The sequence below is a fragment of the Delphinapterus leucas genome, chromosome 13 (assembly GCF_059928025.1).
Source record: "Delphinapterus leucas isolate spDelLeu-1000000601 "Yukka" chromosome 13, BTC_Dleu_Yukka2, whole genome shotgun sequence".
Classification (NCBI taxonomy): domain Eukaryota; kingdom Metazoa; phylum Chordata; class Mammalia; order Artiodactyla; family Monodontidae; genus Delphinapterus; species Delphinapterus leucas.
In genome coordinates this window covers 71,631,606-71,659,428 of record NC_143141.1, presented here as the reverse complement: position 1 = coordinate 71,659,428, position 27,823 = coordinate 71,631,606, and the positions used below count along the sequence as shown (strand labels likewise).

The 27,823-nt window shown below is 42.1% G+C and overlaps 2 protein-coding genes across 16 annotated transcripts in view; one reads left to right on the top strand and one right to left on the bottom strand.

Moving 5' to 3' along the window:
• Window positions 1–27,419, top strand: part of CLIP4 (CAP-Gly domain containing linker protein family member 4) — a 98,906-nt gene extending 71,487 nt beyond the window's left edge. For 13 of the 15 annotated variants that reach the window (XM_089922411.1, XM_089922416.1, XM_089922418.1 and 10 more), the window contains one exon: window positions 1,391–3,647. In XM_089922411.1, coding sequence (XP_089778537.1) covers window positions 1,391–1,712 — 322 coding nt within the window. In that variant the 3' untranslated portion in view covers window positions 1,713–3,647. Of the gene's footprint in view, window positions 1–1,390; window positions 3,648–11,022 lie in introns of those variants that run through there. The other 2 variants (XM_089922414.1, XM_089922419.1) reach the window with 2 other exon arrangements.
• The window catches only part of LOC111174732 (ALK tyrosine kinase receptor), a 32,213-nt gene continuing 15,384 nt past the window's right edge, over window positions 10,995–27,823 (bottom strand). Inside the window, exons 9-13 of the mRNA XM_089922435.1 lie at window positions 26,216–26,308; window positions 23,933–24,034; window positions 16,039–16,173; window positions 15,264–15,354; window positions 10,995–13,390 (exon numbers count right to left, since the gene is read on the bottom strand). Coding sequence (XP_089778561.1) covers window positions 12,707–13,390; window positions 15,264–15,354; window positions 16,039–16,173; window positions 23,933–24,034; window positions 26,216–26,308 — 1,105 coding nt within the window. The 3' untranslated portion in view covers window positions 10,995–12,706. The remainder of the gene's footprint in view (window positions 13,391–15,263; window positions 15,355–16,038; window positions 16,174–23,932; window positions 24,035–26,215; window positions 26,309–27,823) is intronic.

Below are 27,823 nucleotides of genomic sequence, written 5' to 3'. Positions count from 1 at the left end.
GGCACATAGTAAGTGCTCAGGAAATGATAGATACTGTCATTATGTGAAATTCGAGTAATTTCATCAGGTTGCAAAAAAAAATATCATTTTGGGGAGGATTCATATATATATATATATATATATATATATATATATATATATATGTATGTTTCTATCCAGGAACAAAGCTTTTTCATTTTTCTTTTGTATATTCTTCGGTAAAGATTTATACTTTTCTTACATATTTCTTTGTTAACTTTGTATTTGTGCATTTGACGTGGTAAATAATATTTTTTCATTACATTTTATAACTAGGATTTATCAGATGTGGCATAGGACAGGCTTTGGCCTCAGTTTTCCTACCCATAAAATTAGAGTGCTCTTCCCTTCTCGGGGTCGTTAATAGGAAGAAATGAGACGTGGTGTGTGAGAGTGTATTTAAAAATACAGAGTGGAATAAAGTAGAAACCAAGCAGGACCCAGACTCTGCTCGCAGTCAGGCTCCGTGCAGTTTTGGTAACAGGTTCCGAGTTGTCTCTACTGTGGGGCTGGGAGAAGGGTTTCTCCTGGAGGAGAGGTGGCGTGGACGGCGGGTTGAAGGCTCCACTGGTGGTGGTTTCTGGATGACTGTTTTGGGAGGTCTCAGGTCATAGGACAAGCTCCTGGGCATCTTTCTGTTTTGGGCAGAGTTGGCTACTTCCCAGGGACAGTGGACTGCCCTGGGCAGTATTGGCATGAGGCCTTGGACGGGTTCCACGTGTGGGTGCCCAGTAGTTGTGTCATCAGGTCAGGCTGGTGGCGGGTGCTAGGAGGCAGTGCCTTGTAAGTAATGTTTTGTTGTAGAGAAAAGAGGAGGGATCCTGATCCAGACAACTAAGGTCCTTCCTAATGTTAGTGACAGGGAGAGTGGCAAACCCTTAAATGTAACTGGAGTTCATTCATAGAAGGTGTGTGTGTGTGTGCGTGTGTGCGTCTGTGTGTAGTTTCTAAAGTTGTGGATTAACAGTTTTTAAAAATGGTTTTCATGTAAAGGAATATTTGAAAGGTGAGCAAAATGTCATTTTATTTACCACAGCCAAAATACTAGGTTCTTTTCTTTTTGCTTTGTTAAACAGGTATAGGTGTCTTTTTTCTAATTGCTGTTTTACCGAGGGCATGCGCTTGTATAAATTGCTAGTGAAATCTTAAGTCCAGATTAGGGTAGTATTAAAATAGCCAGAAGAGAAAAACGTTTTAATGTTAAAGAAAAGTATATCCTAATATTGCTATTTAGAATAAAAAAGATCAAGTTGTGAACATAAAGTATGCCCTTTTGTGAATGACTTGTGAACCTGGCTGTGGAAACGAATACGGTGAATTGCATCACGTGGCTTTCGTGCTTCAGAGTTTCTCTCGCGTTCCCTCTGCACAGGTCAAAGCCCGCTCTGCGCCGCAGCTGGAGCAGCAGCACCACGGCCGGCGGCCTGGAGGGGCGCGTGAGGCTGCAGGAGGGCTCCCAGGTCCTCCTCACCAGCTCCAACGAGATGGGCACCGTTAGGTACCTGGGCCCCACTGACTTTGCCTCAGGGATCTGGCTTGGACTGGAGCTTCGAAGTGCCAAGGGAAAGAATGATGGGGCAGTGGGGGACAAACGCTACTTCACCTGCAGGCCAAACCACGGGGTCCTAGTGAGGCCCAGCAGAGTGACCTACCGGGGAATAAACGGGTCAAAGCTTGTGGATGAGAATTGTTGAGCTAAACTTCTACAGTATTAAATGAGCTCACACACACACACACAATGTAAAATAAAGAGTCCATGGGAAATGGTTTACTTTATTTAGCTTTTAGCCGTTATTTAAAATTTGAAAATAGATCTATCTTCATTGAAAAGCATTATAACAATTCAGAGAGACTCCTTTAAAAAGCTAGAAATACGAACTGTGGGAATCATGGTTCTCTTAAAACAATCTCAAAATCAGCCTTTTTTCTCTCTCTTTTTTTTTTTTAAGATTTAAAGCTTTAGACCCAAGAGAATTCTGAGACTTGGGAAAACATGTGCCGTTAAGTGACTGACTGATGTTGCTTACTCTGTCTCATTTTGCACAGAATAATGGATTTTCCATATGCCATAACTGTGAAGGTTTTCACTAGCTTTGGTTAACATAAGACCTTCACATGACCTTTTTCTGTCAAGTATTTTCGGAGTTTTTATTTCTTTCTGTACTAATAAGGACAGTAAGAGAATAATAGCTGTGTGACTAGGTATTTTTCATGTCTTTGGGTCAAGTTATTTGCCCTTCCAGGAATGCCTCACCTACAGGTACATTAGGACTGCAGGTAAGGCATTCCTGGAAGGGACTCTGGAGCTCAGCCTCTTGCCCGCTGCCAGGTTCTAAAGCCGCTCTTCCTCACGCGGGGTCACAAGCTAGCTGGTTACCAGAGCTACAACTAGAACGTGGGTCTCCTGACCTGTGGCTCGGGCTCTTTCCGCTGTACAAAGCGTGTCATCTCATATCTTTCTTCTGTGTTAGTGACTGCCTCATCTGGAGGAACCACAAAAACCCATGATTAGGTTTATAAATTCAAGTCACAATTAGAATTTTTTGCACGTGCTTAATTAACTTCCTTATGGGACATATCTATAAAACATACATATATGAAGCACTTTTAAAATAAAGCATGATGCACTTTCCTCTTTGTGGAGAATTGGCCATCATTTCCTCCAGGGGTATGAAAAACATTAAAAAAATTATATTTATGACAAGAGAGCAAATTAAGATGTGTTAAGAAGAATGTAGTAGCTATTCATTTAAATGTTTATGGTTTCTTGATGTTTTGTGTTATTATTCATAAAACCGGTGTTGCGTTTGCTGTTGTTGCTCTTCTTATATTTTCAGTTGTTGCAGAATTCAGCCTGTTATAAAGCTGCAGAACTGTATCATGGTTTTATTTTCCTTTTGAGCACATGTTAACAAACCAAGCTTCATAATAATGTAATAATGCAGAACATTTGTGTTGTGGATACGTATTGAAGTTTGTCCTGTATGTATAAAGATATATCTTTTATTGTAGATATTTAGACTCTAAACTACCACGGAAATATTGGAATAGTTTGCTTTATAAGATAAAAAGCATCCTTCAAAATGGAGCTTGCTTTGTGCTTTAGAAATAATACATTGAACTATTTTGCAATATACTATTTAAAATCTAAATTGTCTTGCTTTGCTGCCTTTTTAAAAAGGTGTGAAATTTCAAATATTGCGAGAGCTATTTTCCTGACATACATTTGCAAAATAAGGCTGCTTTGTAATCAAGGAATATTTTTGATTGAAGAAAGTGACTGTACTGTGTCAAAAGTAAACTTATTTTATTATATAGTTTATTTCTTAAAAACTCTATTTATACCTTACCGTGAAGTCCATGACTACACTGAACTTGGTTGTCCATAATTCTTCCTGTTAAATATAAAGCCCTGTAAGTTAGTAACAGTAATGCCAACACTGAATTTATTTTGAGGTCAGAGAACCAATTGTTCTCATATTTAGATTAGGATTATTAAATCCATGTAATAATGTGTATGTTTACGTATACTATACATAAAAATTAGGTGTTTTCATTTGTGTTTTGCTTATGTCATTCTAAGTTCACGTCTTGAGCATTAATAAAAAGGGAAGCTGTTTTGGTTTGGAGTGGCATGTTGTCACTGACCCTGCCTGCAACTCTCCTCTTCTCAGGTACTCAGAGTATATATGCTTTGTAGTTCACTTTTTTTCTTCTTACAGTAATGACTTGGATTTGTCCCATCCTTACCCTATAGCAGTGGTCTCCAACCTTTTTGGCACCAGGGACCGGTTTAGTGGAAGACAATTTTTCTACGGACTGGCGTTGGGGGATGGTTTCGGGATGATTCAAGCACATTACATTTATCGTGCACTTTATTATTATTACATTGTAATATATAATGAAATAATTATACAACTCACTGTAATGTAGAATCAGTGGGAGCCCTGAGCCTGTTTTCACTTGCCACTCACTGATAGGGTTTCGATATGAGTCTGCAAGCAATTGATTTATTACGGTCTCTGTGCAGTCAAACCTCTCTGCTAATGATAATCTGTATTTGCAGCCGCTGCTCAGTGCTAGCATCACAGCCTCAGCTCCACCTCAGATCATCAGGCATTAGATTCGCATAAGGAGCACGCAACCTAGATCCCTCGCATGTGCTGTTGTTCACAGTAGGGTTCGCGCTCCTATGAGACTCTAATGCCACCGCTGATCTGACAGGAGGCTGAGCTCAGGCGGTAATGTGAGCGATGGGGAGCGGCTGTAAATACAGATGAAGCTTTGCTCGCTGGCCCGCCGCTCACCTCCTGCTGTGCGGCCCAGGGGTCGGGGACCCTTGTCCTATAGAGAGTCTTAAAAAGTACCATGCTTCTGCTCAGCAAATGAAGTTATGTTTTTAGCTACTCTCCGATTATATTGTTTTGATGGACAGAGAGCCATTTAAGAAAAGAATGTATTTCTGTGGTTTTCTAAAATTGCTGAATTATCTTTTATACCAGTGGGATTTCATTTGTTTATTTAGGGTTGGATAGAAAACCTTGAGTTTATAGATTTCAAAATATATATAAATAAGTATCTACATTCTACTAAAAGGCTTTGTTTCTATATTTCCAGGTAATCTGATGGGAGTATTCTTTAAGTGCTTAAAAGTGTTGAGATACAGACATTTGTGGAATCTGAGCTGAGGCATTGTAATCTTGGTGAGACCCTTGCACTGTCCTCTCCCGAACTCCTTATCCCCTCCTTATTTTTCTCCTTAGCATTTTTTGTTGTTTTTCTACTTAGCATTTACCACCCTTGGTCATGCTACAACTTTTTGCTCATTACTTGTCCTGTCCCTCACTGGATTGAGGGATGGGTTTTGACTGTTTTGTTCATCATTTCATCCCTAACACCTGGAATAACACTTGGCACCTACTGCATGCTCGGGAAGCATTTGTTAAATGAACAGAGGCAGTGGAGGCTGTTGATGGTTTAAAGTAGAGGTGTTGTCTCGCCAGCTTCAGCCAGGTGGGCTTGAGAGACCAGGCTGTGGGACGGGTAAATTTTGCTGGGTAGGGGAGGACAAAGGACAAGAAAGGTTTGAGTCATGGTAGCCCAACTTTACCCCAAAATAGTGGCATGAAGGAGATAGAAGGATGTTGGGTGTCAGGGGTAGAAAAGGGGGCAGGAAAGACACAGTGGGGTCACCTAACTGCCTATCTATTGTCCCTGGGGCTGGTTTTGAATTTCTGTTGTGATATGATGGTAATTTAGGGAACACAGTAACATGTGTGGTCTAACACAGAGAGGATGAACTGGATCTCACCCAGGTGTGCACAGCATTGGTTTCCGGTGCCAAGCATTTTTGTTTCAGAGTTTTATTTTGGACCTGCCTATTTAGGCTATGTGATAATATTATTTAAGCCACGTTGACTGAGGCTAGAGACCTAATGTGTTAGGAATCATGCTTAGTTAAGAAATGGATCTAGTAATTTTAACCATTCACTGGATATTTGTTATCTAAATGATTGACTCAGAGACATATAATATGTATCACCACATGGCAAGCAAGTAGGAGAATTTATTTTTTATTTTTCTTCATGCCCTTTGCTTCACTACACTTATTTGTAATACAAACACAGTAGGTAATACAAAACTCACATCACATATATTTTTAGTAATTGTTTAGTAATATCCCTTGGTACATAGGCTCTTATTTACAAACAATGTCACATAAGCTGCTTGAATATACAACAGACATTCTTAGTGGAGCTTGTGTGTGGGCTGAACAAGTTAAGTAGATCATGTTAAGATTTTCTTACCAGCAGAATATGCCTTTGCGTAGGCAAAAAGAATTTTTTCTAGCAAAATTTTTGCCAATGCTCCTTTTTACAGAAGGGAAAAAGAAGTTTATGGGGAGGAATTAGAGTAGATGGGCACTTGTTACTGACAACAATATATTTTCATTATGCGTGGTAGAAATTCAACTTCTTTTCTGCTTGTAGCCTTTTCCCTTGACGAGAAAGGCACCAAGCGGTGTGGGAACCTTTTTCCTCTCGTCCCTTTAGAATATCTTATAACGAATAGAATTTTCACGATAAAGCAGCAGCAGGTCTCATCATTTTTCAGTTCAAATAGGGAAGTGTGGTCTTGGTGCTGCAGCAGGGCAGTAAGTTCTGAGTTATGTTAGTAAAGATACTCCAGGTGTTTAAATTGAGCCTGTTAGCTTAAAATATAACCTGTCCCTAGTGATCACTGCTGTCATTTGACAAATGATCATAAATATGGTTTTAATTTCAGCTCTAAAACCCTAAATGAACCCAGATGTCAAGTTTGTTGCTCCTGTAGATACGCAGGTCCTTACACTCAGGCACACCTTGTATGCCTCTGTCCTCGAAGGAACTGGTCTTAGGATTGGATGTTTAGTCGGAGTTGTTTGAATTGGATAGATGAAATTAAATAGGGAGTATCAGGAAGCTACTTGCGCTGAACTGAATTTGAATTTTAAGCATTCCTAAAGTTTAGGAAGTTTAAATATCCAGATGATGTGTTCTCCTTGACCTGTGTTGATCTCATAGAGGTTAAGTTCTTTCACCTCCAGCCTGATAGAGGTGTTACTCAAAGTACCCTTACCTTCTTGAAGACTGGACTATTTTTCACATAACAAATCAAATCAGACTGACATGGAAATGAATCATGTTAAAATTACATGCACAGCTTCAAGCCATTCTTTTTATTCTTTCTCTAATATGACTTCCGAGATTCAGCTTAAATCTCAGTCAACAGTGTTGTTGATGACATTGGCTGTCCCTGACAGTTCTTGTTATGAAGGATAGGTGTTACTACACAATATCTTTGGGAAAAATCCTAAAATGGATTTTAAAATGAATTTTAATAGTCATAAAAGTCCCAATTGATGACAGGGGAAAGTAGATTTTGTATTATACACAATAGAGAAGAGGATTAAAGTGAAAATTTTCAGTCTCCTTTATTGAACCTGCCAGTAAACATGGATTTCTAATAAGAATTCCAGTAGATTATATGTATCAGTTTAAAATGTTGTGATTTTTCTCAAGCGATCTTTTCTCTTTCTTGAAGGGACTAGGGCTTAGGGAAGTAAGAAATAGCATGAGATTTCTTGAGGTCTCACTTCACACTCCTTGGGGTGTGACAGAGGAAAATTCAGTGTCATGTTCTGCTTTAGTTTCTTTTATAAAACATCACCGGCTGCTAACTGGTACATACATGAGGAAAAAGAATTTGTCTTTAATCTTACTTTACTTCTTACTGAGAACTGTGAACTACCACATAAATATAATTTTGACAGTTGCCTGCAGTTGTCACAATCTTCTCTTTTGGTCCTTTGGTGGGGCATTTGAGTTGGCTATCTTTTGGGGATTCCCTACTACTAGATCCACTATAACGCTATATAATTCGGAACAGGTTTCCAAAAATTGCCCTCCAATGGCAGTGGGTGTCTCCACAAACCCGAAAAGAGGGGTTCTCTCCAATCCAATGGTGACTGGGAGAGAAGACTCCTGTCATTAGTGAATTCCTCATCATAATGGTTCCATGATGCTTGTTCAGAGATGCCTGACTCCACAGACACTGCCTGGTCTCGAACGTGTGGCTTGTCCTGGGCTTTGTTACTCTGGGAATGAGCACTGACAGCAAGTGCATCAGATCTGTCATCGAGTATTAGGTGTGGTAAAAGATAACGCTTCAAGTGACAAGTTGCGTGATTTTACTTTGCTAATAAGGTTGCCACTGTAGCAAATGTAATAAAAGAGAAGTGGTGCCATGGTGAGCGTGAAGGTCGTTAAACAGACATGATTCTCATAGTCCTGTGTCAGCTTTGCTTCTTTCAGGAAACCACCCCAGATAGCAACTTCATTTTGCTATGTTAATGATTTTGTGATTTGTTACAGAGATCTTTGAATAGAACAATAAACAGAGAACTGATGCTAAACTTCTTTCTGGTCTGCTTTTGTATAAAGGTTAAATATAATTTGGCTCACTGGGATTGTGCACTGAATTAATTGGCTTTGCCTCGGAATGAATTAAGGGTCTCACACACACACACACACACACACGCACGTGTGCACGCACACACCGGTCATGTCCTACCAACTGTGGGCCAGCTGTTGGGATTTACCTTACACAGAGGTGAAGTCTTACAGAATCATAGACTTCAGAATCAAAGGAAGGGGGCCTCTGAGACCAAACTGCTCATGTTTTTAAATGAGAAAGTGAGAGTTTAACTTGCTCGGGTCATGTAGGTAGGTAATTGCTGTCTAACACCTACGCCCTTAACTCCTGCTCAGTCTGCCTGCTGTTTCTCAAATAATTGATGAGTGCTAAACCATGCAACATATTGTAACCATCTGAGGTTTTAACAGTCTGACAGTCATCTGTACTGGCAAGTAACCTCTCAAGATGTAAACGCTCTAGGGAGCGTTAATATACTAGTTGCTAAGGCTTAGTGAGTTCATTTAGTAAGACTGCCTTTCAGCTAACATCGGCTGAAAAGCACCTACCCAACGAGCCTTTTAGTGATGGCGGGATAACTAATTGTGCGCAATTGCTTTCAAGGAGGCAGTAGGCCTCAGCAGATGAACGGAGTGGTGCAACCGCTGGAGCACGTGTCAAGCAGAAGGATCTGAGGAATGGACAGCGGACGGCGCTGCAGGCAGACCCGGTACCTGCGGTTCTCCTACCCTGCTGGTGCCGTCTTTACATGGAAGGGTTACACGCTTGTTTACATTTACTGAACAGCCGAAGAGGGGAGAGTCGTCGCTCTGGTGCTGTGGTTAGAGTCCGTGTTCCTCCCTGCCCCCCAACTCCATGCCGTATTCTTTTGTTGCACTGAGCTTTTCAAATGTTTTAAAGCTGTTAAGCTAGGGCTAAAAATAGCTTTGTACTTGAGTGGTGCATTAAAACTTAAACACACTCAGGATACCAAATCAAAACAGAATCTTAATAGAAGCCTTACAGTTGTTCTTGATAATTATCTTTTATTTTAGGGCATCTTGTGGAGGATTATGGGAATGCTGGTTTTCGTTTTGTGTGTTCACACAACAGCATAGGGAACCATCTGCTACAATGAAATTAGCAAAGTCAAGTTGTATGTTCTTGGGGGACCCATTTAAAAAGTCATTAGCTAAAGACAGATTGACAACACACTTCATACATTTTATGAATCTTGTCATAGGAAGTCTGTTATTCAGAGTAGTCTAAATTCATAAGCATCATGTTTTAGGTCTACAAAGCTCATGTGAATTTTAATCCTACTATTACTGGAGAAAAATCTAGCAAAATAGCCTGATCCCTTAGAATTTCTTAGTGGTGTGCCATGTGAATTTGGATGTAAAAGCCTCACATTTTATGGACTAAAGTTAATCTGTGGCTACATAATATCTTACAGCTGTAGCGCTTACCAAGCACTATATGGAGAGGCCAGAAAATTTTTAAAAAGAATTCATCAAATGGGTTAAATATCTTCCTTTGATGCTTATTTTTTTAACACTAAGTGTGGTAGACAGTCTTTACATTCTTCTTTTGCCCTGAAAGCACTTGGTTCTGGTAGGGTTCTTGCTACCGTCATTAAACAAGTGACAGGCAAAGCCAACATGGCACAGAAGGGGAGCCGGGAGGGCCAGACGGGGGTGGTGGGGAGGGCAGGTATGTAGAGACACACGCTGACTGTTGAAATTCTCCCCACACCCAACCCAAATCACTTGGGAATTCAAGAGGTATGAGAGGGAGTGCTTGTGCTTTCACACAATTTATAATCTTCCTGAGGGGCAGTGAGAAAGGGAAGTTATTATCCTTATTTTGTACAATATATGGAGACGTTGAGGTATTGACAGGTCTGATAACCCACGGAGAGCCAGGACTCACATCCTAACAGGCTAGAGAATCTGGTCTTTCAACTACTAAGTATACCTTACTCTTTGTAAAACATAAAGTTCATTCCTGCTATGTTGATTTGCTATAATTTTGAGGTGCCACATATTGATAAACTGGTCATTCCTCACAAATTGGTGGTTTCCCAATGGAATGACTGTGAACTTCTGATGAGCTTCTTTATAGACATGGAATAAGAATAATTATAATAGCTTATGGTTTAATTAACATAACATCTACAGACTTTTAGTTGTGCCTGTTCATGTTCTAGGTGGGACTTTGCATCATAATTAATAAATATGTGAGTCCACAGCATCTGTACAAATTGCTGGAGCCATGTGGCTGGAGCAATATTGAGTGTACAACAGTCCAGATTAATACCGTGCCAATACATGGGCTTACAGCGAGTTAAATAAAACATCTTGAGGACGTTATATCTCAGTGTGGAGTTGTTTATTTTCCACGTATACAAGCTTTTAAGATTGGACTATCATTTACACGAAAATTGATACCAATAAAGATGATTGGAGAGAATCAACAAATCAATCTCAGTGGTAGTAAGGCACAACCTGAAAATGTAATGGATCTGTAGTTTTTAAGAAGAGAAAGGGCTAAGATTTTTTTCCTTGTTAATGAAAGAGTTGGCTATTTAACCACGTAACATGCTCCCTGTTTCACTGGCTACTGGTGTTACAAATATGAAATGACATTGTTCTTCTCAGTTTTGACAGCTCTCTGTCATCCTTTGAGGAGAGTGTTTTTCAAAGTGTGATTCTTGCACCCCTTCAGGTGGTTTACAAATTAGACTAATGTTTATATAATTAGACTTTACTTTGCACCAGGCATGAGCTAAAAACTTTATTGATAACAGGTATTTAGAGATGAAGTCATTGATGTTTCATCTTCATGTGTGTCTGATGAAAATATTTTTGGCAGTTAAAGGAAAAGTGGTGTCCAGGGTATCAGTGCTTCTAGAGATGTGCAGAACTACTGACTAGGGCAAGGCTCTGCCATAGGAGGAAACAACACTCGCTGGTCTAGTGTTGGCTTAGAACAGAATGGCTTTCCCACAACCAGAGTGAGACTTTTTGTTTTCTTTTTTTTTTTTTGCAGTATGCGGGCCTCTCACTGTTGTGGCCTCTCCAGCCGCGGAGCACAGGCTCCGGACGCGCAGGCTCAGCGGCCATGGCCCACGGGCCCAGCCGCTCCGTGGCACGCGGGATCCTCCCAGACCGGGGCACGAATCCGCATTCCCTGCATCGGCAGGCGGACTCTCAACCACTGCGCCACCAGGGAAGCCCCAGAGTGAGACTTTTGACGTATGTGAAATTAAGAAGGTAGGAGAAAAGGTAGATAAACACTGTCCTTTCGCTTGGGAATGCTTGGTGCCTAACAAGCGATAAAAGTTGCTTTCCTCCCAAAGTGATGTTTTGGCACAGCTACCACCAGAAAAGAAACTGGGCAAGAGAACGAAGGGGAGCAGAAAGAAAGAATGAGATAAAGCATCACTGCATATGCACATGTGTAAGGTTTAACAGATTCCCAACTCCTTTGCATGGAGATAAATTTCATCTGTGAAAACCAAGTTCAGAACTCCCATCCTAATATGTCACTGCCAACCTCAGCACTCCAAGTGTTCCTTAGTTCCTTTACTCATTGCCACCCAGAGAAAAAATTCTGTTTTAGCCTGTATTTGACAGGTATACAGATTATGCTATGTGTATTTCAGCAAATTTGTGTTTCCGTGTACGCTGGGATCACATGATTAAGGGAGCGAAAACTCGGGTGAAGCCCGAGGAAGGAGGGATAGATACTGCATTCGTACCTCTTCGTAGGACCGTCGGAGGGCCAATGATCCACCACTAGTAGTAGAAACTTCAACTTGGGAAGCTTCATGATTGAAACTGTTGAAAGGTTTGACACTAATGCCCATGAATGGATATGTTTCTATGCTTCCATGTATCACTGCTGCTTAAATTTTTTCTTTTTAAATCATCGGAGTTTATTTTAGTGGAAAGTCTTAAAATAAGTAATTAATAATTTAAATCTTGAGTTTTCAACCCAGTAGGAAACCTCATACACTCAGTTGTTCACTTTTAGTAGGAGGGTTCTCTTAAGGCATGAGGTATATTAATTGGATGTTGGAATCTCTCGATCTGTACCCGTGTTTTGTCATCTCAAAGCACTTTTAGTATTTGCATTTCATTTAGATGAGTATACACATTTTCTCTCTACTACCATAACTATTTACCACATTTTTACGATCGTCGATGAATCACCACAACTGAAAACATCCAAACGTCATCCACAGTGACGTTTCAGTGAGTTGTCTATGATTTTTCTTTTCCAAGTAAAGAATGTCTTTCCCCGCCGTGACTCACTGAAGAGAACTCCCTTATTTCTGTTCCCTCTGTCCTCAAGTGGTCCATGCCCCCCACATCAACAAGGTAAGGGAACATCTATGACTCCAACTAGGAAACACATGAGCGCTAGTTCTGCGTGCGTGGAGGCGGAGCGCACAGGATTGGAAAGAAACGCGGAGGTGGACACCAGCCATGCGTCAAAACCCTGCGCAGCCCCATTCGGGCCTCGTGTTTATCACTCGTCTTTATGAGATTTTCTCCTCTTGAAAGAATAGGATGAACCCGTGCTCAAAACCTCTTGAAGCAGTTTGAAAATACAGCTTTTGATGTGGCACTTTAAAACAAGTTGGCACAGAATGAAAAGTGACGTTTGGTCTGGGGCTTGCGGAGGGCCCGTTACCTGGCGCGCGCCGCCCTCGGGCTGCGGCTCGGGCTCAGGGCGCAGGCTGGCTCTTGGCCGCGGGGTCCTCGTAGCGACCCGGGCCCGGGGCGGAGGCCTCCGGGGGGAAGCCCTGCTGCTGGTAGCCGTAGTGGACGGTGCCGCACGGGAAGTGGCGCAGCCTGAACAGGGGCACGTCCCTCAGGCTGGCGGTCAGCGAGGACGGCTCGAGGAGCAGAGAGGTGCCTGGACGGTGGCCGGCAGCCGCGGGGGGCGGGATGGCACGGCCGCCGTCGCCGCCCGGGTTCCCCCTCTCGCGCTGCTCCTTCTTCGCCGGAGGATTGCTCTTTTTGGTGGGTTTCTCTGTAAACCAGGAGCCGTAAGTTGGGTTCCATAGGCTGGTGGGCTTGTTTCTGGACCCCTGGACTTGGTGCAGCTCCGAGGGCGGGTTGGACTGAGAGAATGCCATGTTAACGTGTCCCCCCTTCACGGCCAGCGCCCTGGCGCCTCGGGCAGAGGCCTCTGCGGCCCCGGACTTCTTGCCGGCTTTGCCCGAGGAGGCGGAAGGCAGAGCCGTGCGGGCGGCTGGCTCGCGGCCCTCCTCCCGCTTGGCCTGGGGAGCGGAGACCAGCAGAGGAGGGATTCCCTCAGGGTCCTTGGGCCTCATGGGCACCTTCTCTTCCTCTTCCACGAGGGGCCCGTATTCTATGGGCAAAGCAGTGTTGATCACATCTGGGTCCTACAGGTGGGAGAAATGGACGGACGGAAACTTTGAACCACAGGCCAAACATGTTGGATCTGGAAGCTCCCTTAGCACGGATGTCATCCGAACTGATTCTACAGATGAAGGGACTATTCAGTGTTTATTGGGAATTGTTCATTCATAAGCACGGGGGAATAAGAAACGGGAAATCATCCTCATCTTTGGAGAGCTTGGTGGATAAGTACTATTACGGAAGTGCCTGCAGGGTGCTGGGAGAGGGTGCCGGGAAGTGGCCCACTGCCAGGGCAGGGGAGAGGGGTCAGGAAAGACTTTGCTGAGACCACCTTTGGGCAAATCTTACAGATTAATGGATTTAAAAGATTGTAAATTACTTTAAAAAATGATTCCTTTCAACTAAAAAGTCTATGTGTTTGACTTCAAGTTTGTGTGTGTGTTGGGGGCAAGGGGAGGGTAGGAGAGGAGAGACACACTATGTGGGCTTAACAGGTTAACCTCTAGTTCTCGTCTTTCCATTTCCATCATGTTTGGATGGGCTACACTTGATTATAACATTTCTGGGTGTTGTCATCGTATCATTACACGTGCCAATATCACAATGCAGTGGTTCTTTAACTAGTTTGTATCTGATGAAACCCAGGAAATACTGAATGCTAAGAGGAAAACCGTTTACAAAATCAGCTCTGTGCTAGATCATTTTTACAGCAACAGACTAATATAGAAAAGCAGAAGGCAGTTGCCAGAGATTTGAGGAAAATTTGTGGTAGAAAGCTTAAAGTTGCAGAAACTTGATTCTGTAATATTTTATGCAAATTGGAAAAACCATTACTTCAGTTTAACAGAAAAACATATAGGTCCAGTATTCGTCAGTAAAAAGTTTAAGAATAAAAAACAACTACCTTCGAATTCTCTCTGCTTTAGTCTTAATTCCTTCCCTATTAATCATTAATCTCTATAGTGAGTCACTCAAAATATGCTTGTACAGAGTTCCTTGCTTTTGAGAGGGATCTTACGTACTTTGGAGAAGAAAATTACTCCAAAGTATGTATACTTAAGTGGATGTATTCCATTAATATTACAAACATAATAACCTAAAAGCCACTGAACGTAAAGTTCTCTGAAAGAACCCCGAATAACTTGAAGTCTGTGTAGATAAATGCCTTCCGAGCCCAAAGGACCCGAAAAGATGGAATCATGAGGACAGGAAACGACTACAGTGTGAAAATGGGTATGTCTATTGTCACAACTAAGATGAGAGGGAGTTTAGAGAGGTAGTGGCTTATTGTCTGACTTCTAAAATGTTCTCCAGAATTAGATATCCTGACGGAATGAGAGGCAAGAGAGGGAAAGGAAGCACATACAGCGGAGAGGAGGTAAGTGTTGGCCTGAAAGTGGTGCGAATGGTGCAGAAGGAGGGGCCGCCCTGAAGGAGAGGAGGACACGGCACCACTGAGGACGGCGCAGATGCAGAGATGAAGGAGACGGAGGGGGCGGGGGTTCTCACTTGGCCTCCACTCTTGAAGAGGTAGGAGGCATAGTGGTCTGCGGAAATGGTATCCCATTTCTCTCAAAAGAGGAAAAACTTAGTCCTTACTGACGGAAATGGGAGCGGGATTTGCGTAGGGACCAGCGGGATGGCGGGGAAGCTGTGTGGCTTGGACAAAACCTCTCCAAGCCTCAACTCCTCTTAAGTGGCAGTGACTAGTATTTGTCTACAAAACAGGCAAACTGAGATACTACTCATTTTACCTTATAGATAATTAACATTCGTCCTCATGATCATAACTCATATTTCCTGGCTGGTGTAACTGTTATTTCCCATTTTGGTATTTGCCATCTTCAAGACTTTTCCATATAAACGCTGGCCAAGGGGGGGCGGAAATGTTTATACCTGGGTGCAGTATTCAATCCTCTCCAAAATTATGGCAAAGTTGGGCCTGTCTTCAGGCTGATGTTGCCAGCACTGGGTCATTATCCGGTATCTAAAATAAGAACAAGCACATTAATAAAATCAAGAGAAACAGGATGAAAAATACGTGTTTTCCCCCCAACACTTTTCTAGATGGGACTGGAATGGCACTGTCTTCGAAGGTGGGGACTCATCTTGTCCCGTGTTGGCACATGTTGCCCTCTGCTGATGGGCAGAGTGTGAAGGTGTATATAACATAGGGCTCGTGAACGTGGAGATCCTGGTGTTTACGTTACATATGGCTCCTCTCGTTCCATTCCTGAATTAAAGTCACCTCTGGGACAGAATATTCTATTTCCCATCTGCCTTGTTTGTGGGAAGGAGGGATGCCAGACAGGACAGCAGAAAACGCAGGGAATAGAAACACTTAAAGGAGACTCAAGACCCATGGTGCAGGGCAGCAGGGGCGGAGTCTGGGACACAGATTCCTAGGAGGTGCTTGAGGCGTGTGAGCCTGGTGAGTCCACAGCCTCCATCCAGACGATGGATACCTTTTCAGGTGTGACATTATTGCTTTCAAGGGGCTGGAAGACTAACCCATTGAAGCCACAGACATATTCCTCTCTTGGGGCATATTAAATGAGGTCAGCCATCTGGTTCCTTCATTTTAAAACAAAAAAGCATATGTGGCTGCAGATATTCTTTGAAAAGGAAAACTGTGCTTAGTAACTTGTAGAAATTCCTAAAAGAGTCGTACACAGGCCCGGGGCAGTTCTTAGGTGGGTCCATCCGTCCTCCACTGGTGACAAACTCCAGAACCTCCTGGTTGCTTTTGCTAGGGTACGGCATGTATCCAAGAGAGAAGATTTCCCACAGAAGCACTCCGAAGGACCTGCGCACAGGATGGAAGATGTGGATACGGGTACATACACAGACACAGGCACTGACACACACATGTGTACACATACACACTCGGACACACACATAAATACACAGGCGCACATACATATCATATACACAGGGTCATAAACACATACACAGACACACATACATAGACACACGCAGACATACACAATGTAAAATTTTAATTTTTTTAATTTCACATTTTTTCCACAATAAAGAACTCTTCATATGGAGAAAAAGAAAAGAATGAGAAAGTAGTCACATGTGAAGCTCCATAAAAACATAACCAGCATGTTATTTTTTTTTTGTTCACGTTTCTGTGCTTAGATTTTTTTTAATATAATTGCTGTGATTTTTTTTTTGCAAATTCCATTATAGCATAAACATTTTGCATGCTAATACTAAATTCTTATACATAGAATTTGACATGGCTGTAAAGTGTTCCACTGAGTAGTTGTGCCATAATTTGATGTATCATTTCCATACTGTTTTAAATTTTTTAAATATTTAAAAATACTGTGCTGAACATCTTTATACATTTGTAAAAGGATAATTTCCTTAGGATAAATTTCCTGAATTTAGAATTAGGATAATCTAGTAAAATCTAGGATAATTTTAAAGGAATTACTAGGTGAAAATAATATGAACACTGAAGCATTCTTTACCCATATTGTCCATTTGACTTCCCAAGGGGTCACTCTGATCATCAACCAGCATTGTGCATCAAGCACTCCCACCAACACTGAGAACTTTTGCTGATTTTTAAGGTAAAAAATGGTAGAATATTTTAAATTATGTTTATTGACTTGATAATTAACACGGTTGAGTGTGTGTGTTAATTCATTTTTTTCTCCTATGAATGGTTCATATTTAACCACATATTGTCCATTTTAAACCACATATTGTTTTGGTATCTATCAGTTATTTGATTTATAGACAAACTTGATATATCAAAGATGTTAACCTTTTATCCACAATTCAAATAACTTCTATTAGTTGCTTTCTAATTCTCCTTCTTAGCATGCCAAAGATTTTTATTTTTAGGTAGTCAAATCTATTAAAAATTTTTTTTTGTGATTTCCTCCATCTGTTTTATAGATTCTACAGTCCTCTCTTTACCAGCAATTAGATGAATACGTTTTATTTTCTTCCAGTTGTATTTGTTTTTTTGTCTCTTCCCAAACCCAGTCGGAATTGAGTTTGGTGTATAGTGTGAGGTAAGGATGTCACTTTATTAGCTCTTCTAAAACCACTTTTCGAACAATACATATTCCTAAAATAATTTTCTCTTCAACTATTGACTTGTGAGTAAAACAGGTCTGTTCCAGGCTATCTATTCACTTCACTGATTTGTCTGCTTCTTGCACTGATACTACTCTCTTTTACTTTTTGTGTATTTATGTTTTAATATCTGGTAGGGCATTTTCCCCTTATTTCTCTCTTTTTGAAGAAATGTATTTGATTTCTCATTTATTTGCTTGAAATGAACGTTATAATGATTTTTATCATGTTCCAAAATCACCTGCTTTGATATTTTGACTAAAACTTTTATTTTAAAACTTTAATTTCATAATTAGCTTTTTGACAAAAAAAAGAGCCTATTTTAATTTTTGTGTCTGGTTGTAGTTTTCTGATGTTAATAAATATTACCTCAAAAATTGTAAAGAGGCTTCCCTGGTGGCACAGTGGTTGAGAGTCCGCCTGCCGATGCAGGGGACACAGGTTCGTGCCCCGGTCAGTGAAGATCCCACATGCTGCAGAGCGGCTGGGCCCGTGAGCCATGGCCGCTGAGCCTGTGCGTCCGGAGCCTGTGCTCCGCAATAGGAGAGGACACAACAGTGAGAGGCCCGCGTACCGCAAAAAAAAAAAAAAAAAAAAAAAAAAAAAAATAAAGAACTATAGCTCCTCCATCTCCTAAGGAACACAAAGTACTTTTTATTGACATAATTTAGGTGAAATTTCAAAGGTTCTTGTGAGGAGAATTGGGCAAAGATATTTTCCATATATTTTAGGTGCGAAGGCTGAAGCAGAGGTTATTATACAGCTAATTCAAGACAGACTGGAATACATTATTAGATCTCTTAATTCTACTACCTACAGATTGCCTGGTGCATATATTATTCCTCTCTGTTTGGTGGTCTGCCCCCAAGGCAAAACAAAATAAGCAAAATCATGGATGGAACTGGCAGCAGGGCTTAAAGAATTCCAGCGATATGTTTTCTGCTTGTCTAGATAGACAGCTAGGGAGATAGATTGCAGTATCCTTTGAGAGAACCACTATATAGACTGAAAATCGGTGTTTATTTTCTTACAAGGGAGCAAGAAATCATGCTGATTATAGAACGTGGATAATTTCAGGTAAGTAGTGTTGTCAGATTTAGCAGATAACCAGACAGGACACTCAGTAACATTTGAATTCCAGTTAAACAAGAAATACTTTATAGTATTAGTGTATCCCAAACACTGCATGGGACATACTTATACCAAAACATTATTCACTGTTCATCTGAAATTCCATTTTAACTGGCCATTTTGTATTTTATCTAGCAATCCTACAGATAAGGTAAATCTATATTTTGTATGCCAAATGGTTCTTTAATCACCTATAAGCTGAACCTGTGCTAAATAGGAACTACAAGGTCCAAAGCTTTGCACCAAAGCATTCAAAATCAAACAGAAACAAATATAAGAAAAAAATCCCACTCTGTTTCTCCTGGTATTGAACTTGCTCTGCCTGAAATTATAGAAATAGCTTAAGTGATTGCTGATGAAATTATTTTAAAAATTTGAATCAATGAATATAATCTGATGAAAAAGTTTTAAAGTCACAGCTGTGCTATGTTTATCGCCTTTTAAAGCTAAATTTTATTTTCCTTTATTCATAACTTGAAGTTGGAAGATTGTCTCCAATTATGTCTCCGTGTTCACACTTTGCCTGCCCCTTCCATCTGAACCACCACTGGCCCCAATTATGGTAGAGGGTGGGGCGCACTTTTAGGAAAAATGGGAACCCCAAAGTTACTGTATCGTATTTAAATCTCCAGCTGATCCCATCCACAGTTCGCTGCAGTTCTCTGAGCTTCAAGTTCATGTACCGCCATCTCCACCGGCCTATTTTAAGACAACTCAGACTTGACATGTTCCAACGAGCTCTTTCTGCACCCAAACCCTCTCCTCCTCCAGTCTTTCCAGCTCGGCAGTACCACTGTCCAGCTGTCTGCTCAAGCAGCAAACCTAGGAATCGTCCTTGATCTCACTCTTCCCCACACCTCCCACTCCACATCCAACTTAGCGCAGTCTTGTTGACTACTCTCAAGACAGAGCTTGAAAGTGACCACGGCCAATGGCTTCCACTGCTGCCACTAGGTCTAGCCCCTCTCATCTCTTATCTAGAAATGAGCAGTGTTCTCCTAACTGGCTTCTCATCTTCACCTGCCCCACTCCAGTCCAGTCTATTTTCAATGGAAGCCAGAGTGATACACACACACACACACACATATATATACCCCACTCCAGTCTATTTTCAATGGAAGCCAGAGTGATACACACACACACACACATATATATACCCCACTCCAGTCTATTTTCAATGGAAGCCAGAGTGATACACACACACACACACATATATATGCCCCACTCCAGTCTATTTTCAATGGAAGCCAGAGTGATACACACACACACACATATATATATACCCCACTCCAGTCTATTTTCAATGGAAGCCAGAGTGATACACACACACACACACGTATATATACCCCACTCCAGTCTATTTTCAATGGAAGCCAGAGTGATACACACACACACACACATATATGCCCCACTCCAGTCTATTTTCAATGGAAGCCAGAGTGATACACACACACATATATATATATTTTGTGTGTGTGTGTGTGTGTGTGTTACGCGGGCCTCTCACTGTTGTGGCCTCTCCCGTTGCGGAGCACAGGCTACGGACGCGCAGGTTCAGCGGCCATGGCTCACGGGCCCAACCGCTCTGCGGCATGTGTGATCTTCCCGGACCGGGGCACGAACCCGTGTCCCCTGCATCGGCAGGTGGACTCTCAACCACTGTGCCATTCATCTCTGTTTTTTTTTTTTTTTTTTTTTTTTTGCTGCACTGGGTCTCACTTGTGGCACATGGACTCCGTTGCTGTATGTGGGATCTTTTTAGTTGCGGCATAGGGGCTTCTTAGTTGTGGCATGCATGTGGCATCTAGTTCCCTGACCAGGGATCAAACCCGGGCCCCCTGCATTGGGAGCATGGAGTCTTACCCACTGGACCACCAGGGAAGTCCCTTTTGATCATTTTTTACTATGATTTTATTTGTCTCCTTGGAAGCTTGCAGCATCTTGATCACCACTGGTCTGAAATTTCATGATGATGTGTTCTTGTGTTACTCTTTTTATTCAGTGCTTGGCACTTGCTAGATGCTTTCATTCTGGAAACATATGTCCTTCTGGGAAATCTTCTTGAATTATTTCTTTGATATTTTTATTCCTTTCATTTCCTCTATTCATTCTTTCTGGGACTCCTAGTTGTCAGCTAACTGGGTCTAATGGTCTAATCCCTTTAATTTTCTTTTCTTTCCTATCTATTCCATCTATTTATAGTTGTTTTATTTTCTAGAAGATTTATTCAACTCTGTCTTCCAACCTTTCCATTACTTTCACACATCTATCATCATCTTTTAAAAAACAAAACCTTTATTTTCTTAACAGTTTTAGATTGTAAAGAAATTATGAAGATAATACAGAAAGTTCCTACATACCTCACACTCAGTTCCCTCTATTTTTAGCATCTTACATTAATGTTATACATTCCTTACAATTAACGAGCCAATATTAAGGCATTATTATTAACTAAAGCCCATAGTTTATTGAGATTTCCTTAATTTTTGCTGAATTTCCTTTTTCTATTCCAGAACCCCATTAGAACATCATGTTATATTTAGTTGTCATGTTTCCTTAGGCTACTCTTGACTTTGGCAACTTCTCAGATTTTCCTCGTTTTTGATGACCTTGACAGTTTCGAGGAGTACCAGTCAGGAATTTTCTAGAATGTCAAATTAGGATTTGTCTGTTTTTCTTAGGATTAGACTGGAGTTATTGGGTTTTGGGAGAAAGACCACAGAGGTTAATTGCCATTTCATCATATCAGGTGAAGGTACTTGCTATCAACATGATCTATCACTGTTAATGTTGACCTTGATCGCCTGGCTGAGGTAGTGTTTGCCAAGTTTCTTTCTTCTCCCTGCTTTTCCCTCCCTGTGCTCTTTGAAAGGATGCTGCCGTGTGCTGCCCACATGGGCTCCAGGGAACTAATGCTCCATCTCGTTGGAGGGCTCTCTCATCATATTTTTATATCCAGGAATTTTTTTTCCCTAAAAACATTGTTTAAAATAATCTTTTGTCTTTAGATTATGGTTGCAATAATATAACTTTCGAGGATATTGTTTTTAAAAGTTTTCCTAAGCTTTCTGCATTCTTCTTCCTCCAAGTTCCTTTTTATATGTTTGTTTCCTTCAGATTAGAATCTTTTCTCAAGCGCTTGTTGATTCTTGGCTGTCTGTTCATGTATTAAGACTGGGACATGACAAAGCTGATGGGAAGCTCTACGTAGATGAGGCTTGTCAACTGGTGGGCAAACTGGCTCGCTTGTTTCACGAGGTGCATTAGTTTCCTGGCTGCTGTAACAAAGTACCACAAACTTGGTGGCTTAAAGCAACACAAGTTTATTCTCTCACAGTTCCAAAGGGTGGATGTCTGAAACCAGTCCCGAGGGCTGAAAGCAAGGTGACTGCGGGGCCACGCTCCCTCCAGAGGCTCTAGAGTAGAACTGTTCCTTGCCTCTTCCGGCTTCTGGTGGATGCTGGAATTCCTTGGCTTGTGGCCACATCTCTTCAACCTCTGCCTCTGTCCTGTGTGTATGAAACTTCCCTCTGCCTCTCATGCCACTTGTGATGGCATTTAGGGCCCACTGGATAATCCAGGATAACTGTCTCACTTCAGGATCCTCAATCACATCTGCAGACTCCTTTTTTCTTATAAGGGAACAATGGCAGGTTTCTGGGATGAGGGCCTGATACCTTTGGATGGCCATTATTCAGCCCACTAGCACTTGTGGTGTCTCAAATTTTTCACTTCATTGGTCAGTCCCTCCTTCAAGAATCTCCTCATCTCCTTCTGCCTAGCTGCCGTGTTCTTGGCACTGAGGGGATGGAGGGGGCATTACACCTTTAAGTAGGTAGACTTAAAAAAAAAAATATATATATGCATGCTTATAGGAGAGAATTGCTGATGTCTGATGTCCCCAAGGCCGGAAAGACTTTAGTTCAACCTCTTCAGAGAGGGAACCCCAGCCCTGTGTGATGGTAGAGGAGGGATGGGGTGAGGGAATGATCTAGTTACTTTTTAAACAGATCTGTAACTCATTTTCCTCTCTGCTGCACCTCTACTTTCAGAGGTGCTGGCACCTTCCATTCCTGGGCCTTTCTGGGGCTCCTGATCAGGCAGAGTGAACCAGGCTGCTTCTGGATGGCCCTAGATATCAACTTCCTAGTTTTCTAAGTAAGAGACCACTTGTCTGTAAACTTTCCAGTTTCCCAAATTTTGTCATTGTTGTTGTCTTTGACCTTGTGGATTTTTATGCAACTAAAAAGACTCCCTTGTAGAGTGTGTGTGTGTGTGTGTGTGTGTGTGTGTGTGTGTGTATTTTGGGAGGGAGCACAGGTTCAGTTTTCCATTTAAAAAATTATGTGTTGCTCTTACAGGAATTATGTAAAACAGTATGGAGATTCCTCAAATTAAAAATAGAACTAAAGATCTAGCAATCCCACTTCTGGGTATACATCCAAAAGAAATAAAATCAGTATCTTGAAGAGGTATCTGCACTCCCACGTTCGCTGAAGCATTATTCACAATAGCCAAGATATGGAAACAACCTAAATATTGATTGATGGATAAATGGATAAAGAAAATGTGGCATGTATATAAACCATAGAATATTATTCAGCCATAAACAAGAAGGAAATTTGCCATTTGCAACAACATGGATGAACCTGGAGGACAGTATGCTAAGTGAAATAAGTCAGACACAGAAAGACAAACACTCATAAGTGGAACCATGGAAGCGGAGAGTAGAATGGTGGTTGCCAGGGGCTGAGGGGAGGGGAAGGGGAAGATGTTGGTCAAGGAGCACAAGGTCTCAGTTATGCGGGATGAATAAGTTCTGGAGATCTAATGTGCAGTGTTTTCCAAACTGATTTTTAGCTGTAGAAGGGGTCTCACCACCACCATCACCTGCAGCACTTTTGTGCTGATAATTATTTCCTTTTCTCCATGATTCTGTCAATGTGGAGAATTTCATTGATCAATTTTTCTAGTCTTAACTCAATGTTGCGTTCCGGGAATAAATCTAACTTCGTTATTATGTGTGGCTCTCAGTGTGTGGTCCCCCAGCCTGCAGCATCAGCATTGCCTGGGAACTTGTTAGAAATGTAACTTCTCAGCCACCTCAGACCTTCTGAATCCTAAGCTCTCAGGGTGGGGTCCAGTGTTTACCTGTGTTTTACCAAAGCCTTTCTGGTGGTTCCGATGCTCGATGTACGCCAACCTCTGAGAGCTCCCGTAGGAGAGGTATGTTGATTCTTCTTACCCTTCCCCACGAGATTGTGGGATCATTTGGCTCACGAGCTCTACCTTAAGGCCCACGGTGGGACCTGGAGGAGGGCAGCAGAAAGACTCACCACGTGTCTGTTTTAGAAGTAAATATTCCTTCCATGAAGGCCTCCGGGGGCATCCATTTGACCGGCAGCATCGCACAGCCTCCCTTTCGGTAGTAGCTCGCTCTGCAGGGAGAAGAGATAAGCGGACTTGGTTCTGGAAATGGCTCTGAGCCAGGTACCTTGAGAGAGTGGCAACAACATCTACGGGTTGACGGACTGAAATTAACAAGGGGCGCTTGTGGTTCAGGAGGGGAGCAGGGGACACAGATCACCTAGTTAACAACCTTAGTGTCACCTCACAGGAGACAGAACAGCCCACTGCAGGTGTGAAAGGAAAGAGCTACGCAATGACTAAAAATACCCACTGGCAGGTAGTTAGAGTTCCCTGATGGGTTTTGTTTATTACAACTCACAACGCATAACATTACTCCAACCTTATAAGTACTGTTCTCGATGATCCACGGTAATGCGACATCCCAAATGGGAGAATTGAGGGCAGGGCTGGTGTCCTACTCTGGATCCTCCTCGGCACTCACACAGCATCTAATTCAATACAGGTGCTCGACATGGAACCCTCTAGGCAGCGGGCGGGAAGCTGCGTGCCATAGCAGAGCCCCCAGGAGAGCACCTGCCTTCCATGGCATGAGGTGGCTCACTAGTTTTTGTCACTGATGTCGTTAATGCAACTGACTGATAAAAACTAATAACTGAATTCATACCACTGTGCTCCCATGCCTGGTGTGTTATGGGAGGTGGCTCCCCACCAGCTGCCTAGATTAATTAATTACTCCAATAAACATGAACTGAGTACTTAGTATGTGTCAGGTGTTCTGCCACGTGCTGAGGACACAAATAAGTCATAGACTCTCTCTTCCAAGGTATGGTTTAGTGGAAGAAACAGACAGAATCAACTGCAGTAAGAACAACACATGTGATGATGTAGGTATGTACGAAGCTCGGTGACCAATGAAGAATGCATTTGTTCTACCCAAAGCAGGGGTATAGGAGAAGTTTCTTGGGGGCGCTGTTGGAGCTGGAACGGCAAAGCGGCTCTCGAGGAAGATTATTCCTGACATGTGGCGTCGTGCGGTGCCTGTGGGAAGCCGGAGCTGTAGGGAAGCTGGGCGGTGAAGCCTAGAGCTGGGGAACTGTCGGTGCTGAGGATGGAGAGGAAGGGCCAGATCATGTGACTCACTAAGTCTCACTGCAACATTTGTGTCTTAGAGCACAGGCTCTCCCAGGGTGCTCTGAGACAGGAGGGGAAGGAATGCTGAGACTCTGGGTGATAGAAGAGGGTGACGTGGAGCATTAGCAGGGTATATGGTGGATACCAGTGGTAGATGACCGTAGCTGAAAACATTGCTAACTCCTAATTTCCTAGGTACTGCTGTCCTGTGGTAACAGGATGCCATCGGCATTCTTACCCCACGGAGATTGTTTACCAGTTCCGTGGGAGGCCTTCAACGTCTCCCTTATTCTCCAAAGACTGAAAGGTCTACATGACCATCCCTCCTCACTCTACCTCCAGATTAGGGAAGGTGTAATTAGTGACCATGCAAGGGAGTCACTTGCTCAGCTAATGGAGTGAGTCACTGTTGTAAATAATTAGACAAAGAAGAAACGGGAATTCCCTGGCAGTTCAGTGGTTAGGACTCTGCGCTTCCACTGCAGGGCAGGGGGCAAGAAACTAGGGGTTGGGAAGAGAAGAGTGGGATAAAGTATAATAGAGTATTTTTTTAAATTAAAATTTACTTTGTTTTTTAATGTAGCCTTAAGAATATGACAGGGGAAAAGAAATGAAGCTGAGCTAAGTACCTATGGGCTTTAAATACACTCCTGTGTCTCCTGGTGTGAGAAAAGAAGAGCGATGAGCTGGGCCCAGTTTCCTGTCAGTTCTAAGGTGCTCTTGCCTGGGGTGATGGAAGCTAAGCCTGTTTAGAATTCCTGAGTATTGAGGAAAGGGGTTAAGTAACTTAAAGTTTACTTAGAAACGTTTTCCATATCAAGTATCCAGGTTATTCTGTGTCTCAGAACATGTTAGGACTATAGAGTTGGAACGAGAAAGACAATCTAATTAACAGCTTAGTGTCAATTATCGCAGGCAGTGTGATCCTTGAATTAGCCCTTCAGGCATGAGCAATGATTAAGGCTTCCCATGTCCTGAAAAGGAACTTAATGACATTTTAGGTGGCAAGTTGACAAGGCACCAGCGATGCTTTAGGGCACAAGCAGCCTTGTCACACTCTCTTGAGGGGGTTAAGCTGAGGAGGTGAGCTCTGATGGGCGATGGCAGTCTGTACTCACCTGTAGATGTCTCGAGCCATTCCGAAGTCTCCGATCTTGGCCACCCTTCCAGGGCCTGGACAGGTCAAGAGGCAGTTCCTGGCAGCAATGTCCCTGGGAAGAAAAAAAATGAGAAAATGCATTTCCTAATTTTATTCTTGAAAAGATAAATGTATAATACTCAGCACAAGGATTTTCACCTCCAATCTGAAGGTTCTCTTTTCTTCCCTATAGTTCCTTTCTACATTATACTTCAGTATGAAAGAAATAGCTAAGCAATTCTAGGTCTCAGAACTAACAGGGAAATGGAAAATGATTTGGGGAGATGATTGAAATGTTTAATGGGATAATAATAATGAAAATAACTATAATAGGAACTAGAAAAGTGATTGGCCTTTTACTGTGTACTTAAGCATTGTTCTATGTGCTTCATATCTAATTCTCACAACTCTGTAAGACACAAGGTGCTATTATTATCCTTATTTTATCAAAAACACTTAAGCTAAGAGAAGATAACAGAGGGACATAAGAAACGCGTTTGGCTGTAGGCTATTGTTCTGTACAGATTGCTGGTTGGTTTTTGCTGGTTGGATGAAGGAGTATTCTGGAACAGCATAATTGCCATGACCAGATGCAAGTAGGTCAAAGTATTCCCAAATATTTCTAGTTTTATTTTTTAATAAGCTATTATGGTTTTTACATCTGTGATTTTATCTAAAGCCTTTGCTAAGCTGTATGCATCATAGCTATGTGGCCAAAGAATCGCTTCTTTCAAGTTAGAAAGTTATCTTGTCTTCTTAGTTGTTATTCTCCAGATGGCCTATTCTCCCATAGCACACCTGTAAGCCTTGATCAGAAGCTTTCCAAGATTCATCAACTTCTACTCACTGACTGCTAACCCATTCTTTTTCTTTTCTTTTTTTTTTTTTTAATGGTACGTGGGCCTCTCACTGTTGTGGCCTCTCCCGTTGCAGAGCACAGGCTCCGGACGCGCAGGCTCAGCGGCCGTGACTCACAGGCCCAGCTGCTCCGCGGCATGTGGGATTTTCCCAGACCAGGGCACAAACCCGTGTCCCCTGCATCGGCAGGCGGACTCTCAACCACTGCACCACCAGGGAAGCCCCGCTAACCCATTCTTGACATGCATGTGGGGATTAAGGATGCAGCCAGAAGAAGTCTGGAATGGGTTTCTAATAACATTAAAGTCCTGGATGGGGAAAAAAAAGTACTCCTTGGGGGGAACAGGTGGTGTTTTTACATTTTCAGTTGGTTTCATGAAGGTTCTGACCTTTGGCTGAGAAAGAAGGACATGGAGAATAAACAACTGGATAGTATTAAAAATAGGTTCTGGATAGGGCCTCATGGCTTAGGAGATCAGAACAATGGGTCAGGGTGGGAGATGGATGTCATTAATGCCACTGCCCTGATCCAGAAGGTTTAAGTTGAATTTCGAGGAGCAATGGTGCATAAAATGCCCTAAGGCAACCATAAAAGCATAACATATATGACATCAAAAAGAAGATAAAAATAGTAAGAGATATAGCCACTGCTTCTCAAGAGAAATATAGTGAAATAGACCAGGAACAATATTTATGGATCCAGAAAGGTCTTTCCATTGATGTGCAGGGA